The sequence below is a fragment of the Mandrillus leucophaeus genome, unplaced genomic scaffold (genome assembly GCF_000951045.1).
Source record: "Mandrillus leucophaeus isolate KB7577 unplaced genomic scaffold, Mleu.le_1.0 Scaffold264, whole genome shotgun sequence".
Lineage (NCBI taxonomy): Eukaryota > Metazoa > Chordata > Mammalia > Primates > Cercopithecidae > Mandrillus > Mandrillus leucophaeus.
The window spans coordinates 2407939-2431989 of NW_012102743.1; the positions used below are offsets into that span (position 1 = coordinate 2407939).

Genomic DNA, 24051 nt, shown 5'->3' on the forward strand with positions numbered 1-24051 from the left:
CTCAGCCTCCCAAAGTGCTGGGATTACAGGTGTGAGCCACTGCGCCTGGCCAATTTTTATTATTTTTTGAGATGGAGTTTTGCTCTTCTTGCCCAGGCTGGAGTGCAATGGCATGATCTTGGCTCACTGCAAGCTCTACCTCCCACGTTCAAGCAATTCTCCCACTTCAGCCTCCCAAATAGCTGGGATTACGGGCATGTAACACCCATGCTTGGCTAATTTTGTATTTTTAGTAGAGACAGGGTTTCACCATTATTGGTCAGGATGGTCTCGATGTCCTGACCTTAGGTGATCTGCCTGCCTCGGCCTCCCAAAGTGCTGGGATTACAGGCGTGAGCCATGGCGCCCGGCCTCCATTGAGTTTTTAATTCCTATTTTTCTGCTGAAACTCCCAATCTATTCACCCATTTTCTCTTTTCCTGTAAATTCTTTTAACATATTTTAACACTATTTTAAAATCACTCTCATAGAGGTCACTTGTGCATCTGCTTCTATATATTCTCTGTTGAGTATGGTATGGACCACTTTTTTCTTTTTCCATGAGGGAAGGTGAGTCAAAAGGATCACATACTTTTTCCTTGCATGCTTAGTAATTGTTTATTATGTACTGAGCTTTGGGTATATGCTGTGATGACTCTGAATTGTTTTCTTCTCAAGAATGCTGTGTTTTGTTCTGGTTTTAAATTACTGATGGATAACCTTGATGCTGTAAGATTTGATTTTAAGCTTCATTACAGTGAGTTTCTTTCCATTTTGGCCTTAGTGCTAAAGTACAGCCTTTAGTTCTGGGATGCTGTCATTCTTCCTTAAGGCATGGCATTTTGGGGGTTCAATGGGAAACACCAAGTATTTACTCAGTCCTTCTTAGTGGAATTTGAATTTCAAACTCTCTGTCCTTGGGCAGCTGCAATTCTGCTGAGTTCTTTAGACTTTAACATGCTTTCTGCTGGGTTCCTTCAAATAATCACACTGCACAAGCACAATTTTGGAATCCACCAAGGATTTGAAAGGAATATGTAGGCAGATTTCAGGGCTTACTTTCTGAGGCACTCTCCTTCCCAAAATTTGTCTTCTAATTTTCAGGTGTTCTAGAAGTCCCAAATGACTCCTCAGCCCATCAAGACTGCCACATTCTACTTGAATTCTATACCCGTGAACTGCACAAACTGGAAATTGCCCTATGGGTAAAAGCTGGTTAAGGTGAATCTCTTGTTTACTTTTTTTGAGACAGGGTCTCTGTAACCTGGGCTGGAGTGCAGTGGTGTGATCTTGGCTCACTGCAACCTCCTCCCAGGCTCAAGCAATCTTCTAACCTCAGCCTCTTGAGTAACTGGGACTACAAGTGTGGGCCACCAAACCTGGCTAATTTTTAGTTTGTTTTTTATTTTATTTTTATTTTTTTTTGCAGAAACGGCGTCTCCCTATATTCCCCAGGCGGGTCTTGAATTCCTGGGCATAAGCGATTCTCTCATATTGGCCTCCCAAACAGGCATGAGCCACCGCACCCAGCCTGAATCTTCCAATATAGGACTTTGCAGTTTCTACCTTGTTTTGATTGCTCTGCAGAGCCGCCCAATCATTGTTTTTTTTTTTTTTTTTTTTTTTTTGAGACGGAGTCTCGCTGTGTCGCCCAGTCTGGAATGCAGTGGCCGGATCTCAGCTCACTGCAAGTTCCGCCTCGCCATTCTCCTGCCTCAGCCTCCCGAGTAGCTGGGACTACAGGCGCCCGCCACCTCGCCCGGCTAGTTTTTTTGTATTTTTTTAGTAGAGACGTGGTTTCACTGTGTTAGCCAGGATCGTCTCGATCTCCTGACCGCGTGATCTGCCCGTCTCCGCCTCCCAAAGTGCTGGGATTACAGGCTTGAGCCACCGCGCCCAGCCTGCTTTCTAAATTTTGTTAAGAGTTTATAATTGTTACTAACAGAATCCAATACACACAACTCCTTCATTATCAGACTGCAACCCCTAAAATATCAAAAAGTTTTAAAGTAAAAAAGTAAAGGCAAAATAAAGTTTATCATTTATTTCCAATACATTAGGATAAAAACCCACTTTATGCAACTGTACCCTTTAATTCATTTCTTCTGAAGAAAAGTACAAAAGACCAGACTAAAATTGAGACAAGCATTTAAAGGAAAATCCTTTGACTCAGAGTCCAAAACCGAACTGTAAATGGTTCATTTTTACCAAAAGAATTAGTTTTTGTACAAAATATAAAGAATTCTACACTATAAACAAAGACTGCTGTGTATGTACTTAAATTAGAATTCTAGTATCTGCTTTTCCTCTAATTCTTCTGGAGTACAAACATATTTGCAAGTCAGAAATCTAATATTCTCAATGGACAGACTGTCTTAGAATAAGCTTTTACCCTTAAGATACCTGGAAAGATAGTACTCATTCTTCCCTTGGCTCAAAGTCCAATATATCAGTAAGTTTTAATTTAGTTTACAAAACTCTGCCATATTAACATGAAGAGCACACCAATGCTTAATGTTTAAGCATTATCTTTTAGGAAGTAATATAACACAGAGCTCAACACCCAATCTAAAAGGTCACAATCTAAGTCATTATTAATTCAGAAAACTTCAACAACTTCTATCTTTATTGAAAAAAGACCACACCAATCCCTTATCTCCTACTATATCATTACTCTATTTTCATGGCCCTTCTATCAAAGAAACAGCTTAAAATAAAACTTGGTTAGAGTTAAGTCATAGAAAATAAATCTCTAGCACTAGCTGAAGTTCAGACTTGATCAGGAAAGCAATTTCTATACAGCAATGATTTTCTGACTCAATGTTTAAGACTTTTATCTCTTTTAACATTTGAAATCTTTGTTACCTAAAAGTCTTTCCCAATAGAATTATAATCATGATAATTTTAAAGGAGATAATATATTAAAAGTTGAGCTGGAACCACATAGTCCTTTAATATGATTTTCCAGTTATCCAAGTATCAATAACGTTAATCCCCTTTTAAATGAAAACAATGAAATTTTATGAGCTTAACTGAAATGTCTTAATTTAGAACTTCTCAATTCTTTTAATCACATATATTTCATTACTACCTTTCATTATCAATATTTTGTAATTGATGTTGTAATGTTTGAGACCTTAAGAGGATACTATGCATCACCTAAAATACGCATAGCTCTGGCTTAAAACAAATTTTTTTCCCCCTATTTATCTCAGCTCTCATTTTTATTATTCAGGGAGTTCCAAAATCATGATTAGAAGAGACATGATTTACTTTATGGCTACGAACAGCATATGATCCTAAAAAATCATGCCTCTTCTGGCCGGGCATGGTGGCTCATGCCTGTAATCCCAGCACTTTGGGAGGCCAAGGTGGGCGGATCACCTGAGGTCAGGAGTGCAAGACCAGCCTGACCAACATGGAGAAACCCCGTCTCTACTAAAAATACAAAATTAGCTGGGGTGGTGGCACATGCCTGTAATTCCAGCTACTCGGGAGGCTGAGGCAGGAGAATTGCTTGAACCCGGGAGGCGGAGGTTGCAGTTAGTTGAGATTGCGCCATTACACTCCAGCCTGGGCAACAAGAGCAAAACTCCGTTTCAAAAAAGAAAAACCAGATTCATGCATCTTCTATATTCAAACAAATCTTTAACAAGAGCAAGAGTAAATTTAAGAAGAATATATGTCTTCATTATAAAGTTCTTACCTAGTAGGGGCAAGTTTTTTATCTTAACGTATTATTTCAAAACCTAAGAAATCTTTCCTAAATGAAAAATTTTTGTTACTATTACAAATATTCTTTCCACCCATGACATTTTACATAGCATCATTTAAGCACCAGAGAAAAGTTCTGTAAACAAACTTTTAACCAGTAAACTAAGGGCAAATATCTATTTGCCTTTATTACAATATTTAAAAGGCCATGATATGAGTCTCTACTCCCTACAATGACATTTTTATAATGAAAATCCAGGCATATTTATACAAACAAGAAACAGAATTACTGTACATTTTGGGAGAACAAAAGGCAGATCAACAGACTAGAACTAGAACTTTTGAGTTAATAAAGCAAGCAGAAGGAACCTAGAAAAATGTATGCCATGTATAAAAATTCAGTTTTTTTAAAGTTTCATTGAAGGGATTTTTATTATTAAGAATAAAAGATGGTAGTTCCACTTGCTTATAATTATCCTGTAAACATTAAGAAAGTAATAAGCAATAAATTAGAAATGTCTTATAAGTTCCTAGTATTTCCCTTCTCTTGCACTGGAAACATTTTCACAGCAGTTAAAATTGGCTCTCTTAAATATCAGAATAATTCTTGCAGAAAATAAATTCCATTAGGAAGAAGTTAACAGTCTACAATAGATTTCTGACAAATACATTAGGAAAAAAAAATACTGCAGGTCACATGAGGACTGATCTACATGTTATATGACAGAGTAACTCAAACCTTCAAACCTTCTCTGTTCTACCAGATTTGCTTTGTTGCTATTATATTGCTATCTAAACTGTTTGGTAGCAAGGTAATAGAAAAATAAAAGGTAAAAAGAACACAACAATTGTTTAACGTCTGTAGATTTATGAAGAAGAAACTCTCAAAATAAACTTTTTGCTATTACAGAAAGAAAAAGGTTTAATTTGGCACACTGAATTTATAAAAAGAAAAAAGAAAATAAAGAGTGTTTGGTATTCCAATCACCCGTAGTTAAGACAACAGTAGGAAAGAAAAGTAAGAGAAATTACTATTTTAAGAAAAAACATCAGAAGACAACCAACCACATGTTCTTGTGTCTTCTACCATTCACTGTCTCTGGAATACTTTCATCTGCAACACAATATACAAATTATTATTTACATGATGATTATATTGGTAAAGAAGACCAGAATCAGTTTTTGTTGTGCTCTTACAGTGTCCATTGGGATAACTGTGACCATCAAGGCAAGGCCTTAAACAACAAAAAATTCCATTTGCATTGTATATTTTGTTTAAGTTTGTTTTCTGGTTCATCTTCAAGTTTGGTGCACAAATATGTAAGACTCTAAAAAGTCCTGTAAACTTAGGCTGTTTCTGTAGCTGATGACTGTTCATTGAAGATCTTGTGTTTCCTCTTTTGTTAAGTAAAATGTTCTGCAGGTTTACAAAGGTATTTCTTTAAACGGTGGTATCTCCGAAGTCCTTGTTCCAACGAATGTACGCTTCTAAAGTTTGAGGGCTGACGCTGCGTTTTATTTTTTTCAAGGATTCAGTGAAGTCAGATAATCGAATATTTCTCATCTAGATTTTTAAAAAGCACATGACAATACATATGATGAACAGGTATATAGTGGTAAACGAAATGATGGATTAAAGTAATGATGCTGCTGTTTATTAATGTTATAAAAAATAAAAGTATGTATTCTTAGAAAATCATGTCAGCCATTTAAATATATTTTCTATGTACAAGAAACCTTAATAAATGCTGTACTAATATATTTATTACTTGTGTTTAGTTTCATAGGATTAACATTTGAAAGCATAATATTTTTCCAATATAAAAACAAAACACTCATTATAGAAAAGTTCACAAAATATAGACAAAGATAAAAAAAGAATCACAATTTCACCACTCAGATGTGCAACCTCTGCCTCCCACGTTCAAGCAATTCTTCTGTCTCAGCCTCCCGAATAGCTGGGATTACAGGTGCATGCCACCATGCCCAGCTAATTTTTGTATTTACTAGTAGAGACAGGGTTTTGCCATGGTGGCCAGGTTGGTCCTGAACTCCTAACCTCAGGTGAGCTGCCCGCCTTGGCCTCCAAAAGTGCTGAGATTACAGATGTGAGCTACTGTGCCCAGCCTAAAGTATGCGTTTTTATATGAATTTGGTCTTATTTTCTGATCTTTTAAATTGCCTTTGGAAATATAGATTAAAACAATGAGTTAATGAATATCTATATTTACACCTAAGTATTTTTAAAAGGCAAAATGGATACGTTCACAGAGTCCAGGTAATAGAAAAATAAATAAAAATTTCGGCCAAGCATGGTGGCTCACACCTGTAATCCCAGCACTTTGGGAGGCCGGGGCGGGTGGATCACTTGAGGTCAGGAGTTCGAGACCAGCCTGGCCAACATGGTGAAACCCTGTCTCCATTAAACATACAAAAATTAGCCAGGCGGGTGCCTGTAATCCCAGCTGCTTGGCTGAGCAGGAGGATTGCTTGAGCCCAGAAGCTGGAAGGTGCAGTGAGCCATGATTGCACCACTGCACTCCAGCCTGGGCAACCAAGCAAGACACTGTCCCAAAAAATAAAATGAAAATAAAAATAAAAATAAATGAAATAAAATAAAATAAGTTAGAAAGCCAAAAGCTTTCAGCTGGGCGTGGTGGCTCATGCCTGTAATCCCCAGCACTTTGGGAGGCTGAGGTGGGCGGATCCCGAGGTCAGGAGATTGAGACCATCCTGGCCAACAAGGTGAAACTCCATCTCTACTAAAAATACAAAAAAAAAAAAAAAAAAAAAAATTAGGTGGGCGTGGTGGCACACACCTGTAGTCCCAGCTACTCGGGAGGCTGAGGCAGGAGAATCACTTGAACCCAGGAGGCGGAGGTTGCAGTGAGCCGAGATCCCGCCACTGCCTTCCACTCCGGCCTGGCGACAGAGCAAGACTCCGTCTCACAAAAAAAAAAAAAACAAAAAAAAACTAAAAGCTTTCTTAAAAAAAAAAAAAAATCCAGTATGATGCCTCATCTGACAGGTGACTAAAAGCCTGAAAAAAAAAAAAAAACCTCCAAAATGTACTCCCGAATACACTCATTATCTATGTTAAGTTCACTGTCCCCTCAACAGTTGCTAAAATCAGGGAAATAAAAAAATAAGTTACAAATATACAGCTGTCCCTTGGTATCTCTGGGAAATTGGTTCCCCCATAGACAGCAAAATCTGCAAACACTTAAAGTCCCTTATATAAAATGGTGCAGTATTTGCATACTACCTACGCAATCCTCCTGTATACTTTAAATCATCTCTAGATTACTTGTAACATTTAATACAATGTAAATGCAATATAAATAGCTTTTGTACTATATTGTTAAGGGAATAATAACAAGAATAAAAGTGTACATGTTCAACACAGATGCTTTTTTTCTCCCAAATATTTTTGATCTGCAGTTGGTTGAATCCATGAATGCAGAATCCACGGATAGAAAAGGCTGACTGTAATTAAAGCCTGATTTCAAAAGTCTGCTCACATAGTTATGACCATTCTGTATACCCAGTTTTATATTTTACACGCAACTTTTTTCAAATGAAATGCTTCAGTGTCTCATAAGGGGGTCTTCCATATTAAGAAACGGTAATAAACTGGCCAGGCACGGTGGCTCACGTCTGTATCACTGGAGGTCAGGAGTTCAAGACCCACCTGGCCAACATGGTGAAACCCCATCTCTACTAAAAATACCAAAAAAAAATTAGCCAAGCATGGTGGCCCATGCCTGTAATCCCAGCTACGCAGGAAGGAGGCTGAGGCAGGAAAATCGCTTGAACCTGGGAGGTGGAGGCTGCAGTGAGCCAAGATCGTGCCACTGCACTCCAGCCTGGGCGACAGAGCAAGAGTCCTTCTCAAAAAAAAAGAAATTAATTAAAAAAAAAAAAGATTGAAAAACAAAATAGAACGTTATTAAAGGATTAACCTATAGTTACAGGTTATTTTTATAATGTATAAAACCCCACAAGCTTCATATAATTTGTTTTTTCCTTTTTTTTTTTTTTTGAGACAGGGTCTCACTCTGTCACCCAGGCTAGAGTGCAATGGTGCAATCTTGGCTCACTGCAACCTCTGCCTCCCAAGTTCAAGTGATTCTCCTGCCTCAGCCTCCCAAGTAGCCAGGACCATAGGCACGTGCCACCATGCCCAGCTAATTTTTTTCTATTTTTGATAGAGACAGGGTTTTGCCACGTTGGCCAGTCTGGTCTCAAACTCCTGACCTCAAGTGATCCAAGCAACTCAGCCTCCCAAAGTGATGGGATTACAGGCATGAGCCACCACACCTGTCCCATAATTTTCTTCTGTTTGGTCTTTACATAATATGATTTGATAGAAAATGACTTAATGACTATGTATATATGTTTTGTCCATTACCAAAAAAAATTTGAGTGAGACTATTTCATAGGTTTCCATATTTTGAAATGAAGCAAAGTTCATTTTTTCTAGCTTCTAATCAACTAGAAAAATCCAATAAAAAAAATTAGTCCCAAGCACTCTGAGAGGCTGAGGCAGGAGGATTACTTGAGGCCAAGAGTCTGAGGCCACCCTGGGCAACAGGGAAAGACCCCATCTCTACAGGAAATTTAAAAATTAGTGGGGTGTTGTGGCACTTGCCTGTAGTCCCAGCTACCAACAAGTCTGAGACAAGAGGACTGCTTGAGATCAAGAGGTGAAGGCTACAGTCAGCCATGATTGCACCACCGCACTCCAGCCTGGGAACACAGCAAGACCCTGTGTCTCAAAAAAACAAAAACAAAAACAAAAACAAAAACAGCCAGATGCAGCGGCTCAAGCCTGTAATCCTAGCACTTTGGGAGGCCGAGTTGCTTGGATCACTTGAGGTCAGGAGTTTGAGACCAGACTGGCCAACATGGTGAAATGCCCTCTCTACTAAAAACACAAAAATTAGATGGGCTTGGTGGTACATGCCTGTAGCTACTTGGGAGGCTGAGGCAGGAGAATCGCTTGAATCCAGGAGGTGGAGGTTGCAGTGAGCCGACCCTGTGCCAGACAGTCTCAAAAAAAAAAGAAAAAAAAAATACACACCCACACACTCATATGTATATGTCCTACAATACAGAGGACCAAAACAAAGAAAATATTGTAAAATACTATACCTCACTGGCAGACATATTCTTCACCTGTTCTGGTTTTAGTTCTGTAAAATATAAAAGTCAGGCACTTAAAAATATATAGATTTTGCAGTTTAAATTGTTGAAGGGCAAAACCAAGTACAATGATCTAAATGTATCTATTCAGTACAAATCATTATATTAAAAGAAAGAGACACATGTTAACTTTGAGAGCACATACAATTTATAAATGCTTAGAGGAGAATATTCCTTTTTAGGAATAACTGGAAAGTGTTCAATTTCTTGCATATTGCCAAAAACAATAGTTTACAAATCTGAAAGGGAACTTAAAAGAATGCAACTTGTTCTTTACAAAATGCATTAGTCTTTTTTGTTTTTACTCTATACTTTATGTACTTTTCTTTTCTTTTTTTTTTTTTTGAGACAGAGTCTTGCCTTGTTGCCCAGGCTGCAGTGCTCGGCTTAATGCAACCTCGCCTCCCAGATTCAAGAGATTCTCCTGCCTCAGCCTCCTGAGTAGCTGGGATTACAGGCACGCGCAACCACACCTGGCTAATTTTTGTACTTTCAGTAGAGATGCGGTTTCACCATATTGACCAAGCTTGATCTCGAACTCCTGACCTCATGATCCACCCATCTTGGCCTCCCAAAGTGCTGGGATTACAGGTGTGAGCCACCGTGCCTGGACTATTTATTTACTGTTTAAGACAGCACCTCACTCTGCTACCCACCCAGGCTGGAGTGCAGCGGCATGACCATGATTTACTGCTGCCTGGACCTTCCAGGCTCAAGTGGTCCTCCTACTTCAGCCTTCCGAGTAGCTGGGATTACAGGCACATGCCAACAGGCCTGGTTAACTTACTATATTTTTTTGTAGAGACAGGATCTCCCTATGTTGCCCAGTCTAGTCTCAAACTATTAGGCCCATGCAATCCTCCCACCTTGGCCTCCCAAAGTGCTGGGATTATAGGCGTGAGCCACTGCACTCGGCCATTTTCTGTACTTTAATGGATGCGAATCTTTTGTAAACCCAAATTTTGTCTACCTTAGAATAGCCAAAATGTTCTAAGAAAATACAACTATTTATGCATTAGCTACTGTTTCTGAATCCACTATTTGAACAAGATTTAAGCTCCGGCAGCAAGAAAATTTGTTTATCCAGAGTTTCAAAATACTCTCAAGGCTACATTTTTTATTTTGCAAAGTAGCAGTTCTTAATCAGTACCCTATTTCACTACGGGAGGTGTTACTGGTAATTTTTAACCAGTAAAACAAAAAGGTTTTGTATAATGTAGGCTTTTAATGCAAATTACAGTGGACACTATGATAACATCTTTCTTATACAACTACATTCAATTGTACTTTCTTGAATGAGAGAAAAGGGATGGAGCTATTATGATTATTTTATCATCACAGCTAATAATCTGAGAGCATCAACCATTCACTACCCATGCTGGCTGTGGAAATGTAGCTGAAAATATCTATGTGAGTTTATCCTAACCTAACCTAAAAAGAATCAGTCGTGGTATTTCGGCATCAACCAAGTAAGTTGAATAAAAACATAGCAATAAATATTTTGCTGTAATTCCTCAAAAGACATAAACTTCTCTTACATAATTTCTATTAGACACATTAATTTCAAATGATGTCACAATATTGAAAAGAGCCAGAAAACAGGTAACAACATTTTCCTTACATTATTCTTTTTTGTTTAAAGTTTTCTTTTTGAGTTTTCTGCTGCTTACTATCAAGAAGTGAAACCTCTTGCCTAGAAGAGGGGTCATAGTCCACTAGCTCACAGACTGTTTTTGAATGATCTGTGAGCTAAGAATGGTTTTAATTTTAAGGCAGGGCATGGTGGCTCACGCCTGTAATCCCAGCACTTTGGGAGGCCAAGGCAGGCTGCTCACTTGAGCCCAGGAGTTCAAGACCAGCTTGGGCAAGTGAAACCCTGTCTCTACAAAGAAAAAAAAATAAAATAATGATCCAGGCATGATGGTGCATGCCTGCAGTCCCAACTACTGGGAAGGCTGGGTGGGAGAATCACCTGAGCCTGGGGGGTTCAAGGCTGCAGTGAACCACGATTGTGTCACTGCACTACCGCCTGGGCAACAGAGTGAGACCCTTTCTCCAAAAGAAAAAAAAAAAAACTCTTGGCAGAGTTTTTTGGACTTCTTAAACTTCTAAGGTGGTGTAATAAATAGTTCTAAATGTTTCAAGCTCTTGTATACCTACCTCGGATAGGACCCAGTGCTGCATCTTTTGCCAAAGCTGTTAGGTCACTTCCTGAGTATCCATCAGTCATTCTGAGGAAGGGAAGGGAGAAACAGCAAATTATTTCCCTTTTTTTTTTTTGAGACGGAGTTTTGCTCTTGTTGCCCAGGCTGGAGTGCAATGGCATGATTTTGGCTCACCGCAACCTCCACCTCCTGGGTTCAAGTGATTCTCCTGCCTCAACCTCCCAGGTAGCTGGGATTATAGGCATGCACCACCACACCTGGCTAATTTTTTTTTTTTGTATTTAGTATAGATGGCGTTTCACCATGTTGGTCAGGCTGGTCTCGAACTCCTGACCTCAGGTGATCCACCCGCCACAGCCTCCCCAAGTACTGGGATTACAGGCGTGAGCCACCTCACCTGGCCAAACAGCAAATTATGTTCATCTCTGCAGATTTAAATCTCCATATAATAAGAGGGTAAAAACTAGTTTCCCTTTGTCAGCAAACCCATAGTTAGGAGGTTTGATTTTAAGGGAACAGAAAGGCCCATTTGCTGAAAATAAACAAAATAGTATACTGCTGTTTCCCTGTAATGCCTCAAATTTTAATCATTAGAACCATTCCTTTAGATTAAGGCATACTATCTCCAGAGGCTTCATTAAATTGTAAACATGTCACCTGGAAAGGTAACATCTATAAACTACTGGTGGCCAACTGACACATAAACACAATTACTTCTCTAATTAGTGTTTATCTTGGCAAAGAATACTCTCTTGATGGGGTAAGGGACAATCAATGTACATTTCTTTAAATATGGGGATAGACAGAAAGGTCTGGAGTAGAAGGTATTTCCAAGTAATTTGTTCTTTGGTTATAGGTATCTGGGAACTCAGAGTTCTTGTTAAAATCATTCAATACTCACATACTCGTTGAATACTTTAAATTACTTTATGACATTTTTCAGGGAATAAAATTCATGAGCACATCTCCTATACTCAGTTTCTACTTCACACTGTTCATAAAGTTTAAGATTATTCAAATAGCTGAAATTAAAATTATTAAAATTATCAAATAATTAAAATTATTGAAATAGCTGAAAACTATTCAGCATAATGCAAAGAACAAGTTTATATAAAAAATCCGTGTTAGTGTGAGCAATATGAAATGTTAAAAGTTTTTTTTGAACAGGGTCTCACTCTGTCACTCAACCTCCACCGCCTGGGCTGAAGCGATCCTCCCACCTCAACCTCCCAAGTAGCTGAGACTACAGGTGTGTACCACCATTCCTGACTCATTTTATTTTTTATAGAGATGGGGTTTCACCATGTTGCCCAGGGTGTAAATGTTTAAATTACTTTAATACCACTTGCAGGTTTAAATAAATTTATAAAAAGAATATACTATCATCATTAGATATTTAGGTCATATTTTGCAGAGGACACAGTAAGTGAAATTTAGATTCCACATATATATAAGAATAAGACGTAAGAAAAAGGCAAAGGAGGTAGAGGATGAGACAAAAAGTCTTCTGTAAATGAATTACTCATTTCATACTTAAGATTACTTTAAATAACTAAAAAAATAATTATTTACAAAAAAATAAATAAAAGCTGTGAGATAAACCAAATCCAAATTACTCACCTAGCAAGTTGTGCTAGTTCTTTTTGGGTCAATGGACTTCCTTGTTTACATAACAGATTTTTAAGCAAAAGTAGTCTTGTCTGCAAAATATTAAAAAATGATCATTCAGTCTAATTTAATATCAGAATTAATGATTCTTTTTTTATTTTGAGACAGGGTCTTGTTCTGTTACCCAGGCTGCAGTGCAGGGCACAATCATAGCTCACTATAGCCTCAACATCCTGGGTTTGAGCAATCCTCCCATCTCAGCCTCCCGAGTAAGTGGGATCAAAGGCACGTGCCACCATGCCCGGTTAATTTCTAAAAAAGTATTTGTAGAGACAGGGTCTCCCTATGCCACCCAGGCTGGTCTTGAATTCCTGGCTCAAGCGATCCTCTCACCTCAACCTCCCAAAATGCTGGCATTATGGGCGTGAGCCACCACACCTGGATAAAAACATAGCAATAAATATTCTGCTGCAAAAAAAAAAACAGTTTTACAGAGGTATGAATTCATCTACTATGAATTTCACCCATTTTAAGTGTATAATTCAATTACTTTTAATACATTTATATAATTGTTTAATCATCACCACAATCCAGTTTTAGAACACTTTTTAGTTCACTCATACCTGTTTGCAGTTAATCCTCATTCTCAACTCTCACCTGACAACCCACTGATCTGCTTTATGTTTCTAGAAATTTGCACTTTCTGGCCGGGCGCGGTGACTCACGCCTGTAATCCCAGCACTTTGGGAGGCTGAGGCAGGCGGATCACAAGGTCAGGAGATCAAGACCATCCTGGCTAACACAGTGAAACCCATCTCTACTAAAAATACAAAAAATTAGCCAGGCACATGCCTGTAGTCCCAGCTACTCAGGAGGCTGAGGCAGGAGAATCACTTGAACCCGGGAGGTGAAGGCTGCAGTGAGCCAAGATCACGCCACTGCACTCCAGCCTAAACAACAGAGCAAGACTCTGTCTCAAAAAAAATAAATAAAATAAATAAAATAAATAAATTTACCTTTTCTGCATATAAACAGAATCATATGATATGCGACATATATCATCTTGCTTCTTTCATTTACAATGTTTTGGAGTTTCATTCATAAAACTTAATATATGAAGTGAGTATGCAGCATGTATAATGGATAACAGTACCCATTAAATGAATATACCACATTTGTTTATTCACCAAAATGAACATTTTAGATCATTTGTAGTGCTGGCTATTATTGATACTGCTGCTATAAAAATTCTTGTACAAGTCTTTGTGTGGACATACATTTTTGTTTCTCTTGGGTAAATTCTTAGGAGTGAAATTGCTGGGTCTGACAGTAAGCTTATGTATATCTTTTTAAGAAACCACTAAACTGTTTTCCAAACTAGCTGTACCATGGATTGGAAGACTTAATATTGTCAAGATGGCAGTTCTTGTTTCTGCTTTAAAACAAAAAAAAATTCAAACACAGATACATACCTCCTCATTTGGTAAAGACACATATACCCGTTTGATGAAACGCCTAAAAAAAAAAATCCAGCACTTTTAGAAATATAATTTTGAATTTAAAGCTGAAGCAGCAAATGACAGGAAAAAGCTTTTAAAATATAATATTCAAGGCATTGGAATGCATTTTGGTAGTTATCAATGTAAAAATATTTTTGTTACTCTTTTAAAACTCTAGTTAATGTTTAAAAATCCTTAATTTGGTATTGTTAGAATTAATCATTTATGTATGTATATGTTTTTAATAGCAGTAATGCTTTAAAACAAACAAAATATCTGATATAAGTAGATCTCCTATCTTCTTGAATCTGAAAAAAACTAAAATCAGCAAGGATAATAGAAACAGAAACGTACACTTCATCAACAAACTAGGTAATATTTACGGAACTAAAATACATAAAGGTGAACTGCCTAGGGCAGTGAAAATTACACTGACAAAGGAAGACACACAAAGGATCTGCTGCTGAAGATCATGGACATGACTGTCAGAATACAGTTTTCCTCCCCAAAAGAGATAGCACACCCTAAAGGGTTATAATAAAGCCAATCCCTCCACATTTAAACAAGCATATAGGCCTGGTTCTGCAGACCATGTAAACCCTAACTGATAGCATAGGAATGGCAAGGAAGGTGAGACTGAACAAAGAAACTCTAAGACGAATTATCTTTATAAGAAGGCATCTAACAGTCTGGTGGGAAGGCAATGTCTTGCAGTGACCAATATTTTTTAGTAGAAGAATAAATCAACCCTATGTCTTATTTACACACACATATACTTCATTATTAGGTAGGGCTTCACTGTAAGTAAGGGAGGCTGCATGTTAGTTTAGAGTATACATGGACTACTCAAGATACCTATCCCTTCCCCTACAATATCCTTCCAAAACTAGGTTTTCCAAGAAAACTCTTTTATTCAAAGAAAAATAATAAGCAAAAAGAAAAAACCAGGACAGAGCTCATTAAACAAACAAACAAAAAAAACCTTGCCCCCAAAAAGAGCAAACAAAACACAACAAACATAAACTAGATAAAACGAAGAACATGCATGAGAAGATTTTGCCATAGAGCAAATTAAAATTATGACCAAATATCTTTCCATGAAATAAAATAATTTTAAAAAAATTTTTATTTTTTTATCCTTAAGTTTTTTTTATAGATATGGAGTTTTGCCATGTTGGTGAGGCTGGTCTGGAATTCCTGGCCTCAAGTGATCTGGCCTCCCGAAGTGCTGGGAGCTGGGATTCCAGGTGTGACCCACCATGATGCCCAACCAAAGAACCGTTTTCTTTTTTTTTTTTTTTTTTTTTGAGACAGAGCCTTGCTCTGTCCCCCAGGCTGGAGTAAAGTGCCGCAGTCTTGGCTCACTGCAACCTCTGCCTCCCGGGTTCAAGCGATTCTTAGCCTCCTGAGTAGCTGGGATTACAGATGTGTGTAACCACACCCAGCTAATGTTTTATATTTTTAGCAGAGACAGTGTTGTGCTATGTTGGCCAGGCTGGTCTCGAACTCCTGGCCTCAAGTGATCCGCCCTCCCCAAAAAATTGTTTTCTATGAAACAAGAGCCCAATGAAATGTAAGAGCTTACGGAAATAACGTATAGATGCTCAAAGAAATAAAACAGAAGATGAAAAGTAGAATAACAGAGGTCAGGAAAGTAATGAATAAAAAACCACCAAGGAAAGAAGAGTTAAAAAAGATACAGCACAAAGGAGATTAGATACTAACCCAGTAAGAAATAAAGACAACAGGCTTGGGAAAACAGAACAAAACAAAAAGACCTAAGAGTTTAAAAGGATTAACAAGAAAATTGCAAAAAGACCTAAGAGTTTAAAAGGATTAAAAAGAAAATTACAGATAGGGAAAACAAAAGGATGCAACATAACACATAATTTATGTGCAAAAGAAAACAGAAAAATGAACTAGGGAAAAAAATTAAGATACCATTTAAAATAAATTTCCCATTTTAACGATATTTATTCTTCCAATCCATGAGCATGGAGTGTTCTTCCATTTATTTGTGTCATCTCTGATTTATTTTAGCAGTGCTTTACAGTTCTCCTTGTATACGTTCTTTCACCTCCGTCATCAGCTATATTCCTAGGTATTTCATTTTCTTTTTTTATTATTATTATTTTTTTAATTTTGGAGATGGATTCTTGCTCTGTCGCACCCAGGCTGCAGTGCAGTGGCATGATCTCGGCTCACTGCAACCTGTGCCTCCTGGTTTCAAGCGATTCTCCTTCCTCAGCCTCCTGAGTAGCTGGGATTACAGGCACCCACCACCATGCCTGGCTAATTTTTTGTATTTTTAGTAGAGACAGGGTTTCACCATGTTGGTCAGGCTGGTCTTGAACTCCCGACCTCAGGAGATCCACCTGCCTCAGCCTCCCAAAGTACTGGGATTACAGGCGTGAGCCACCGTGCCCGGCCGGTATTTCATTTTCTTTGTGGCTATTGTAAATGGGATTGTGTTCTTGATTTGATTCTTAGCCTGGACATTATTACCGTATAGAAACGGTACTAACTTTTTGTACACCAATTTTGTATCCTGAACCTTGGGGTAAAATAATTTATCAGTTCTAGTAGCCTTTTGATGGAATTTTTAGGGTTTTCAAAGTATAGAATCATATTGCCAGTGAAGAGAGAATGATGACTTCTTTTCCTATTTGGATGCCTTTTGTTTCCTTCTCTTGCCTGATTTCTCTGGTCGTAAAACGACCATACTGCGCAAAGCAATTTACAGATTCAATGCTATTTCTATCAAACTATCAATGTTATTTTTCACAAAATTAGAAAAAAATTATTCTAAAATTCATATAGAACCACAAGTCCAAATAGACAAAGAAATCCTAAGCAAAAAGAACAAAGCTGTAAGTATCACATTACCTGACTTTAAACTAAACTATACAGCAGCCCAAACAGCGTAATTCTGGTATAAGACCCACGGGCCAAAGGAACAGGATAGAAAATTGAGAAATAAAGCCACACACCTGTAACCATCTGATCTTTGATAAAGCTGACAAAAACAAGCAATGGGGAAAGGACTCCCTACTCAATAAATGGCGTGGGGATTACTGGCTAGCCATATGTAGAAAAATGAAACTGGACCCTTACTTTTCACCATATACAAAAATTAACTCAAGGTGGATTGAAGATTTAAATGTAAGATCTCAAAGTATAAAAATGCTAGAATAAAACTGGCTAAGTCCCCAAATGCAATTGCAACAAAAATAAAAATTGACAAGTGGGGCCTAATTAAACTAAAGAGCTTCTGCACAGCAAAAAGAACCATCAGCAGAGTAAACAGACAACCTACAGAATTGCATCCAACAATAGTCTGATATCCAGAATCTATAAGGAATTCAAACAATTGAACAAGCTAAAAACAGACAACCCTGTTAAAAAATGGGTACAAAGGAAATGAACAGACACTTCTCAAAAGACATATGAGGGGACAACAAACATGAAAAAATGCTCATCATCACTAACCATCAGAAAAATGCAAATCAAAACCACAATGAGATATCTCACACCAGTCAGAATAGCTATTAATAAAACGGCAAAAAACATCCCATATTGTCTAGAGATTGCGGGAAAAAGTAAAAAAATAACAGATGTTGGTAAGACTGTGGAGCATATGTATTGTTGGTGGGAATGTACAGTTCAGTCATTGTAGAAAGTAGTTTGAAGATTTCTCAAAAAACATAAAACAGATCTACCTTTGACCCTGCAATCCCATTACTGGGTATGTACTCAAAGGAAAATAGATCATTATACCAGAAAGACATGCATTTCATGTTTATTGCTGCACTATTCACGACAGCAGACATAGAATCAATCTAAGTGTCCATCAATGGTAGACTGGATAAAGAAAATGTGGTACATACACACCATGGAATACTATGCAGCCATAAAAAAGAATGAAATAATGTCCTTTGCAGCAACATGGATGGAGCTGGAGGCCTTGATACTAAGCCAATTAACGCAGGAACAGTAAACCAAATAGCTCATGTTCTCGTAAGTGGGAGCCAAAAATTGAGTACACATGGACATAAACATGGGAACAATACACACTGTGGACTACTACATGGGGGAAGAAAGGAGAGAGGTGTGAGTTGAAAAACTACCTACTGTACACTATGCTCACTACCTGGGTGCAATATAATCACGTAATCCATCCAGTAAAGAGAGAAAAAAATCAAGTTAATTTACAAATTTGAAAAAATCAATTTGGATTCAGACTTTTATACTACTACAGCCAATCCTAGAAACAATGGGGCAATATTGTAAATTCCTTGGGAAAGGATGCCCAAGAATTTTATGCGGAGCCAAACCGTCCTTCCAGTACGAAGGGAATAAACTGGCTCAAACACACAAGAACAGAAAACACATTTTCCATGAACCCTGCTTTGATCATCTTCTCATGAAGCCCAATAAAAGAGGGTAAGAATCAATTCCGAAGTGTAAAGATAATTTAATGCAACCCAGAAGAACTGATCAATTTACCTAAAACCATAACTAAACCTTTACTAGACTAATTCTCCTGATATCAAGCAGTTGACCTCAAAATCCTTATGTAGTTGGTAACAAGAGGCTAGAGGATAGTATTGGAGGAAAATAGTGAATTTAGTCTTAAAACTGAGAGTAAGGAAATAATATGTAAGATGGACACATGAGTATATACTGTCTGTAATAAATGCATGTATTTCCATATAAATCTCCCTACCTGAGAACAGCCTCGTCAAGCTCTTGTGGCCTATTAGTTGCACCCATTACAAGTACTCTGTCATCTCCAGCAGACTGTACCTACAAGCAAAAAATCTTTTTTCAATTCATTTAGAAAAGTAATAACAAATATAAAGATATTTGTAATTTTAACATTGGCCATTCAATAGGAAAATATATATACGAAAATGCTGCCACATTAAAAATATCATAATCAACACTTACACCATCAAATTCTATTAGAAATTCAGTTTTTAGGCGTCTACTAGCATCGTGCTCCCCTTCTCTTCTTTCACACAAAAGGCTATCAACTTCATCTAGAGGAAATACAAGTATGAGACTTTAATTAAAGACCAAGCTATGTGAATCATCTGAGATTAATCTAGTTTACTACTTAATAATATAGTGGGTCCTATTAAATTCATTAGACAGTCTTTAAGCTTGCCCTTCTTTAAAACTTCTTCCTTCTGAATAATGTTTCCAATCATATCTTTCCTATTTGGAAAGGGAAATTTCACAAATAGTCAACTTAGTTGGAAAATATGTTCTTACCTATAAAAATTATAGAAGGCTGAAGTTCTCGAGCCACAGCAAAAAGAGCCCTCACCAATTTCTCTCCTTCTCCCACCTAAAACAAGGCATTATATTGTTATACACATAAAATGCAACATTATTCCAGTTTTTTAAATTTTATGTTGAAAATCTAGCACACAGGAATTTAATTTCCCTTCCTTAAAACAACCAAGATTTGGTTTGAGAAAGGGGACAGTATTACTGAACCATTCCTTACAATTTTAGACAACAGACCGTGATTTCATACAGCCTGGTAAGTGCTTTAAAAATTCATCTGTTTTGCTTCACCCTGCATTCCTAAGACTTGAGAATGAAATAGCTATTCGATCAAGGATATAACTAGTGAGAAAAGGGGAAGACGAGGGAAGAGAAAAAAGACACTGTACATATTCTTTAATCCCTAGATTACAGGGTATATTTACAGAAGCAAGTAAGTTGGAATGTGCTCTCCTAAACAAAACTTTCTCTATTAAGAACGTCGTGAAAAGTCATTCACACATAAATATCAACATTTCTTTCTTTTTTTTTTTTGAGACAGAGTTTTGCTCTATAGCCCAGTAAGGAGTGCAGTGGTGCAATCTTGGTTCACTGTAACTTTTGCCTCCTGGGTTCAAGTGATTCTCATCCCTCAGCATCTCAGGTAGCTGGGATTACAGGTGCCCACCACCATGTCTCGCCAATTTTTGTATTTTTAGTAGAGATGGGGTTTTACCATATTGGCCAGGCTGATCTCAAATGCCTGACCTCAAGTGATCCACCTAAACTTGGCCTCCCAAAGTGCTGGAATTATAGGCATGAGCCACGGCGCCCAGCCAGTAAATATCGAAATATTTCCAGATAGTCCAGAAGGTCAGTGAACACCCCTTGAGACACTCCCAGGTGCTGACACCATACAAAGGCCATTTTATGCACCAAAGTAATGAAAGAGTCATGAGGTCTGTGATAATCTACAGTAAAAATTTTTCTGTCCTCTAGGTGGCATTTATTATTTTTATTGAAGATTTAACTAAAAACAAAAGAAATGTCACCAGATTTAGAATAATCAAAACAAATATTCTAGGCTGGGCGTGGTGGCTCACACCTGTAATCTCAGCACTTTGGGAGGCCAATGCAGGCAGATCACAAGGTCAGGAGATGGAGACCATCCTGGCTAACACAATGAAACCCTGTCTCTACTAAAAATACAAAAAATCAGCCAGGCGAGGTGGCGGGCGTCTGTAGTCCCAGCTACTTGGGAGGCTGAGGCAGGAGAATGGCGTGAACCTGGGAGGCGGAGTTTGCAGCGAGCCGAGATCGCACCACTGCACTACAGCCTGGGCAACAGAGCAAGACTGTCTCACATAAAAAAAATAAAAATACTCAGAGCTGAAAGAAATCTCAAAAGATCATCTCTTATGACATTAACGTTTTACAGATGAAACAGGCCTAAAGTGATACTTTCTTAAGGCCAATTCAGGATATAAAAGTTATGCTAGAGGCCGGGCACGGTGGCTCATGCCTGTAATCCCAGCACTTTGGGAGGCCAAGGTGGGTGGATCACCTGAGGTCAGCAGTTCGAGACCAGCCTGGCCAACATGGTGAAACCCTGTGTCTACTAAAAATACAAAAATTAGCTGGGCGTGGTGGTGCATGCCTGTAATCCCAGCTACTCGGGAGGCTGAAGTGGAAGAATTGCTTGAACCCAAGACGCGGAGGTTGTAGTGAGCCGAGATCGCACCACTGCACTTCAGCCTGCGGTGTAAAAGTGAGACCTTGTCTCAAAAAAAGAAAAAGCTAGCCTAGAATCCCTATCTCCTAATTTCCACGTCAATACTTTCCATTATACCATGTGCATAATGTGGGTAAACATGCTTTAATAACAACTTGAAGACCAGGCACAGTGACTCATGCCTGTAATCTACTAGCACTTTGGGAGGCTGAAATGGGAGGATCATTTGAGCCCACAAGTTTGAGACCAGCCCTGGCAACACAGTGACACCTTGTCGCCCAAAAAAAAATTTTTTTTTTTTTTTTTTGAGATGGAGTCTCGGCTCTCTGCAATCTCTGCCTCCCAGGTTCAAGCAACTCTCCTGCCTCAGCCTCCTGAGTAACTGGGACTACAGGCACCTGCCACCACACCCCGCTAATTTTTTGTACTTTTAGTAGAGACAGGGTTTAACCATGTTAGCCAGGATGGTCTCGAACTCCTGACCTTGTGATTCGCCCGCCTCAGCCTCCCAAAGTGCTGGGATTACAGGCGTGAGCCACCGCATCTGGGCCTCCAAAATTTTTTAAAATTAGCTGGGCATGGTGGCACATGCCTGTAGTCCCAGCTACTTGGGATGCTAAGGTGGGAGGATCACTTGAGCCCAGGAGGTTGAGGCTGCAGCGAGCCATGGTCATGCCACTGTACTCCAGCCTGGGCAACAGAACAAGACCCTGTCTCAAAAAATAAGTAAGTAAGTAAATAAATAAATAGAATAATGGCTTGTAAAATTTCACATAGGAAGTAAAATGTGATCAGGAAAATAGGTGCCATTTTATAGTTACTTTTAACTACTTTAGAAAATTGAGAATTTTTTTTTTTTTTTTTTTTTTTTGGGATGGAGTCTCGCTCTGTCGCCCAGGCTGGAGTGCAGTGGCCAGATCTCAGCTCACTGCAAGCTCCGCCTCCCGGGTTTACACCATTCTCCTGCCTCAGCCTCCTGAGTAGCTGGGACTACAGGCACCCGCCACCTTGCCCGGCTAGATTTTTGTATTTTTTTAGTAGAGACGGGGTTTCACCGTGTTAGCCAGGATGGTCTTGATCTCCTGACCTCGTGATCCGCCCGTCTCGGCCTCCCAAAGTGCTGGGATTACAGGCTTGAGCCACCGTGCCCGGATGAGAACATTTTAAGTACTATGGTTTATTAAAATATTTAAAGAAACTTACAAAAGATTTTACTTAGCAGAGATAATACAAGATAAATATTACTGCCCACATGGAAACCATCTTCTAGTGGAGGTGACAGTTAATATTATTAGCTTCTCTGATTTTTTTTCCTAGTTTTTAAATCTAGCAGCATACTGATGCACTGAAGACCAAACTTTACATTTTGAAGACCGTGTGGAAAAACACTGTAAACTGGCTAGAACTATGTGAATGTTTTTTTTTTTTAATAATAGACAAGCAGATTAATTAACAGTTTGAACATATAAGAAAACGTAAAAACTAAATCTATTTGTGTAAAAAAGCACAACTACAACTACATGCAACAATCCGGATAAATCTCATAAATACAATTCTGATGAAAGAAGCCAAATACACATACACACAAAATCCTACATCATTAGATTTATATAAAGCTCAAAGGCATGTTAGCTTTGTCTATGATGTTAGCATAGTGGTTTTGAGAGGAGTGGATAAAGATGGTGGAGTGCCTGGAGGGATTTCAGGGCCACAGGTAACAAACAATTTATTTCTTGACCTGGGTGGCGATTTTGAAAGTATATTTGCTTTGTGGTAATCCACTGAGCTGTATACTTATGCTATAAATACTTTTCTACACATAAGTTATTCAATAAACAAGGTTAAACAACAATACATGTTAAGATACATATGTAACTGATTTTTTGTGGAAAATAATCTAGATATTTTAATAACACAAATGTTGTCCATGACTATGATGCAGTTCCTCCCAAAAGCTTTCTCAGGGTATATCATGAGACGGAACATCTATATAACATTAGACAATGCTTTTTTTTTTTTTTTTGAGACGGCGTTTCACTCTTGTTTCCCAGGCTGGAATCGAATGGTGCAATCTCGGCTCACTGCCACCTCCGCCTCCTGGGTTCAAGCGATTCTCCTGCCTCAGCCTCCCGAGTAGCTGGGATTACAGGCATGTGCCACAATGCCTGGCTCATCTTTTGTATTTTTAGTAGAGATAGGGTTTCTCCATGTTGATAAGGCTGGTCTCAAACTCCTGACCTCAGGTGACCCGCCCACCTCAGCCTCCCAAAGTGCTGGGATTACAGGTATGAGCCACTGCGCCCGGCACAATGCTTCCTTTTTAAGTCTTCAAAATCAGGTCACATCTGAGGTAAAATATTCAGTTCTTATCTAGGCATACTGACAAACTGGCATGAGACCACAGAAAGACAACTAAAATAATGACTATTCTGGGGGCTGCAGGGAAGCGGATATAACATTAAGTTCCTATATATTTGAAAGGCTGTCTCATAAAAAAAAAAAAACTAGAGTTTTGTTAAATCAAGTATGTAAAAATTAGAAAAAGCAGATTTCAGTTAGACATAAGGAAAAAATTGTATTAGCTAGAACTGCCAAAATGATAGACTAGACATTTCAATTTTCTTTTTCTTTACTTTTTTTTTTTTTTGAGATGGGATCTCACTCTGTCACCCAGGCTGGAGTGCAGTGGCATGATCTTTCGGCTCATAGCAAACTCTACCTCCCAGGCTCAAGAAATCCTCCCACTTCAGTCTCCCAAGTAGCTGAGACCACAGGTACACACCACCACGCCTGACTAATTTCTTGTATTTCTGGTAGAGACAGGGTTTCGCCATGTTGCCCAGCCTGGTCTTGAACTCCTGAGCTCAAGTGATCC

At 38.4% G+C, this 24051-nt stretch overlaps 1 protein-coding gene across 1 annotated transcript in view; it reads right to left on the reverse strand.

The window, feature by feature from the left end:
* Positions 1 to 2008: 2008 nt before the first annotated feature.
* SPAST (spastin) overlaps positions 2009 to 24051 on the reverse strand; it is a 122415-nt gene continuing 100372 nt past the window's right edge. Inside the window, exons 12-19 of the mRNA XM_011984255.1 lie at positions 19448 to 19523; positions 19121 to 19212; positions 18897 to 18976; positions 14144 to 14186; positions 12684 to 12763; positions 11059 to 11129; positions 8848 to 8888; positions 2009 to 5257 (exon numbers count right to left, since the gene is read on the reverse strand). Of these exons, the coding sequence (XP_011839645.1) occupies positions 5135 to 5257; positions 8848 to 8888; positions 11059 to 11129; positions 12684 to 12763; positions 14144 to 14186; positions 18897 to 18976; positions 19121 to 19212; positions 19448 to 19523 (606 nt within the window). The 3' untranslated portion in view covers positions 2009 to 5134. The remainder of the gene's footprint in view (positions 5258 to 8847; positions 8889 to 11058; positions 11130 to 12683; positions 12764 to 14143; positions 14187 to 18896; positions 18977 to 19120; positions 19213 to 19447; positions 19524 to 24051) is intronic.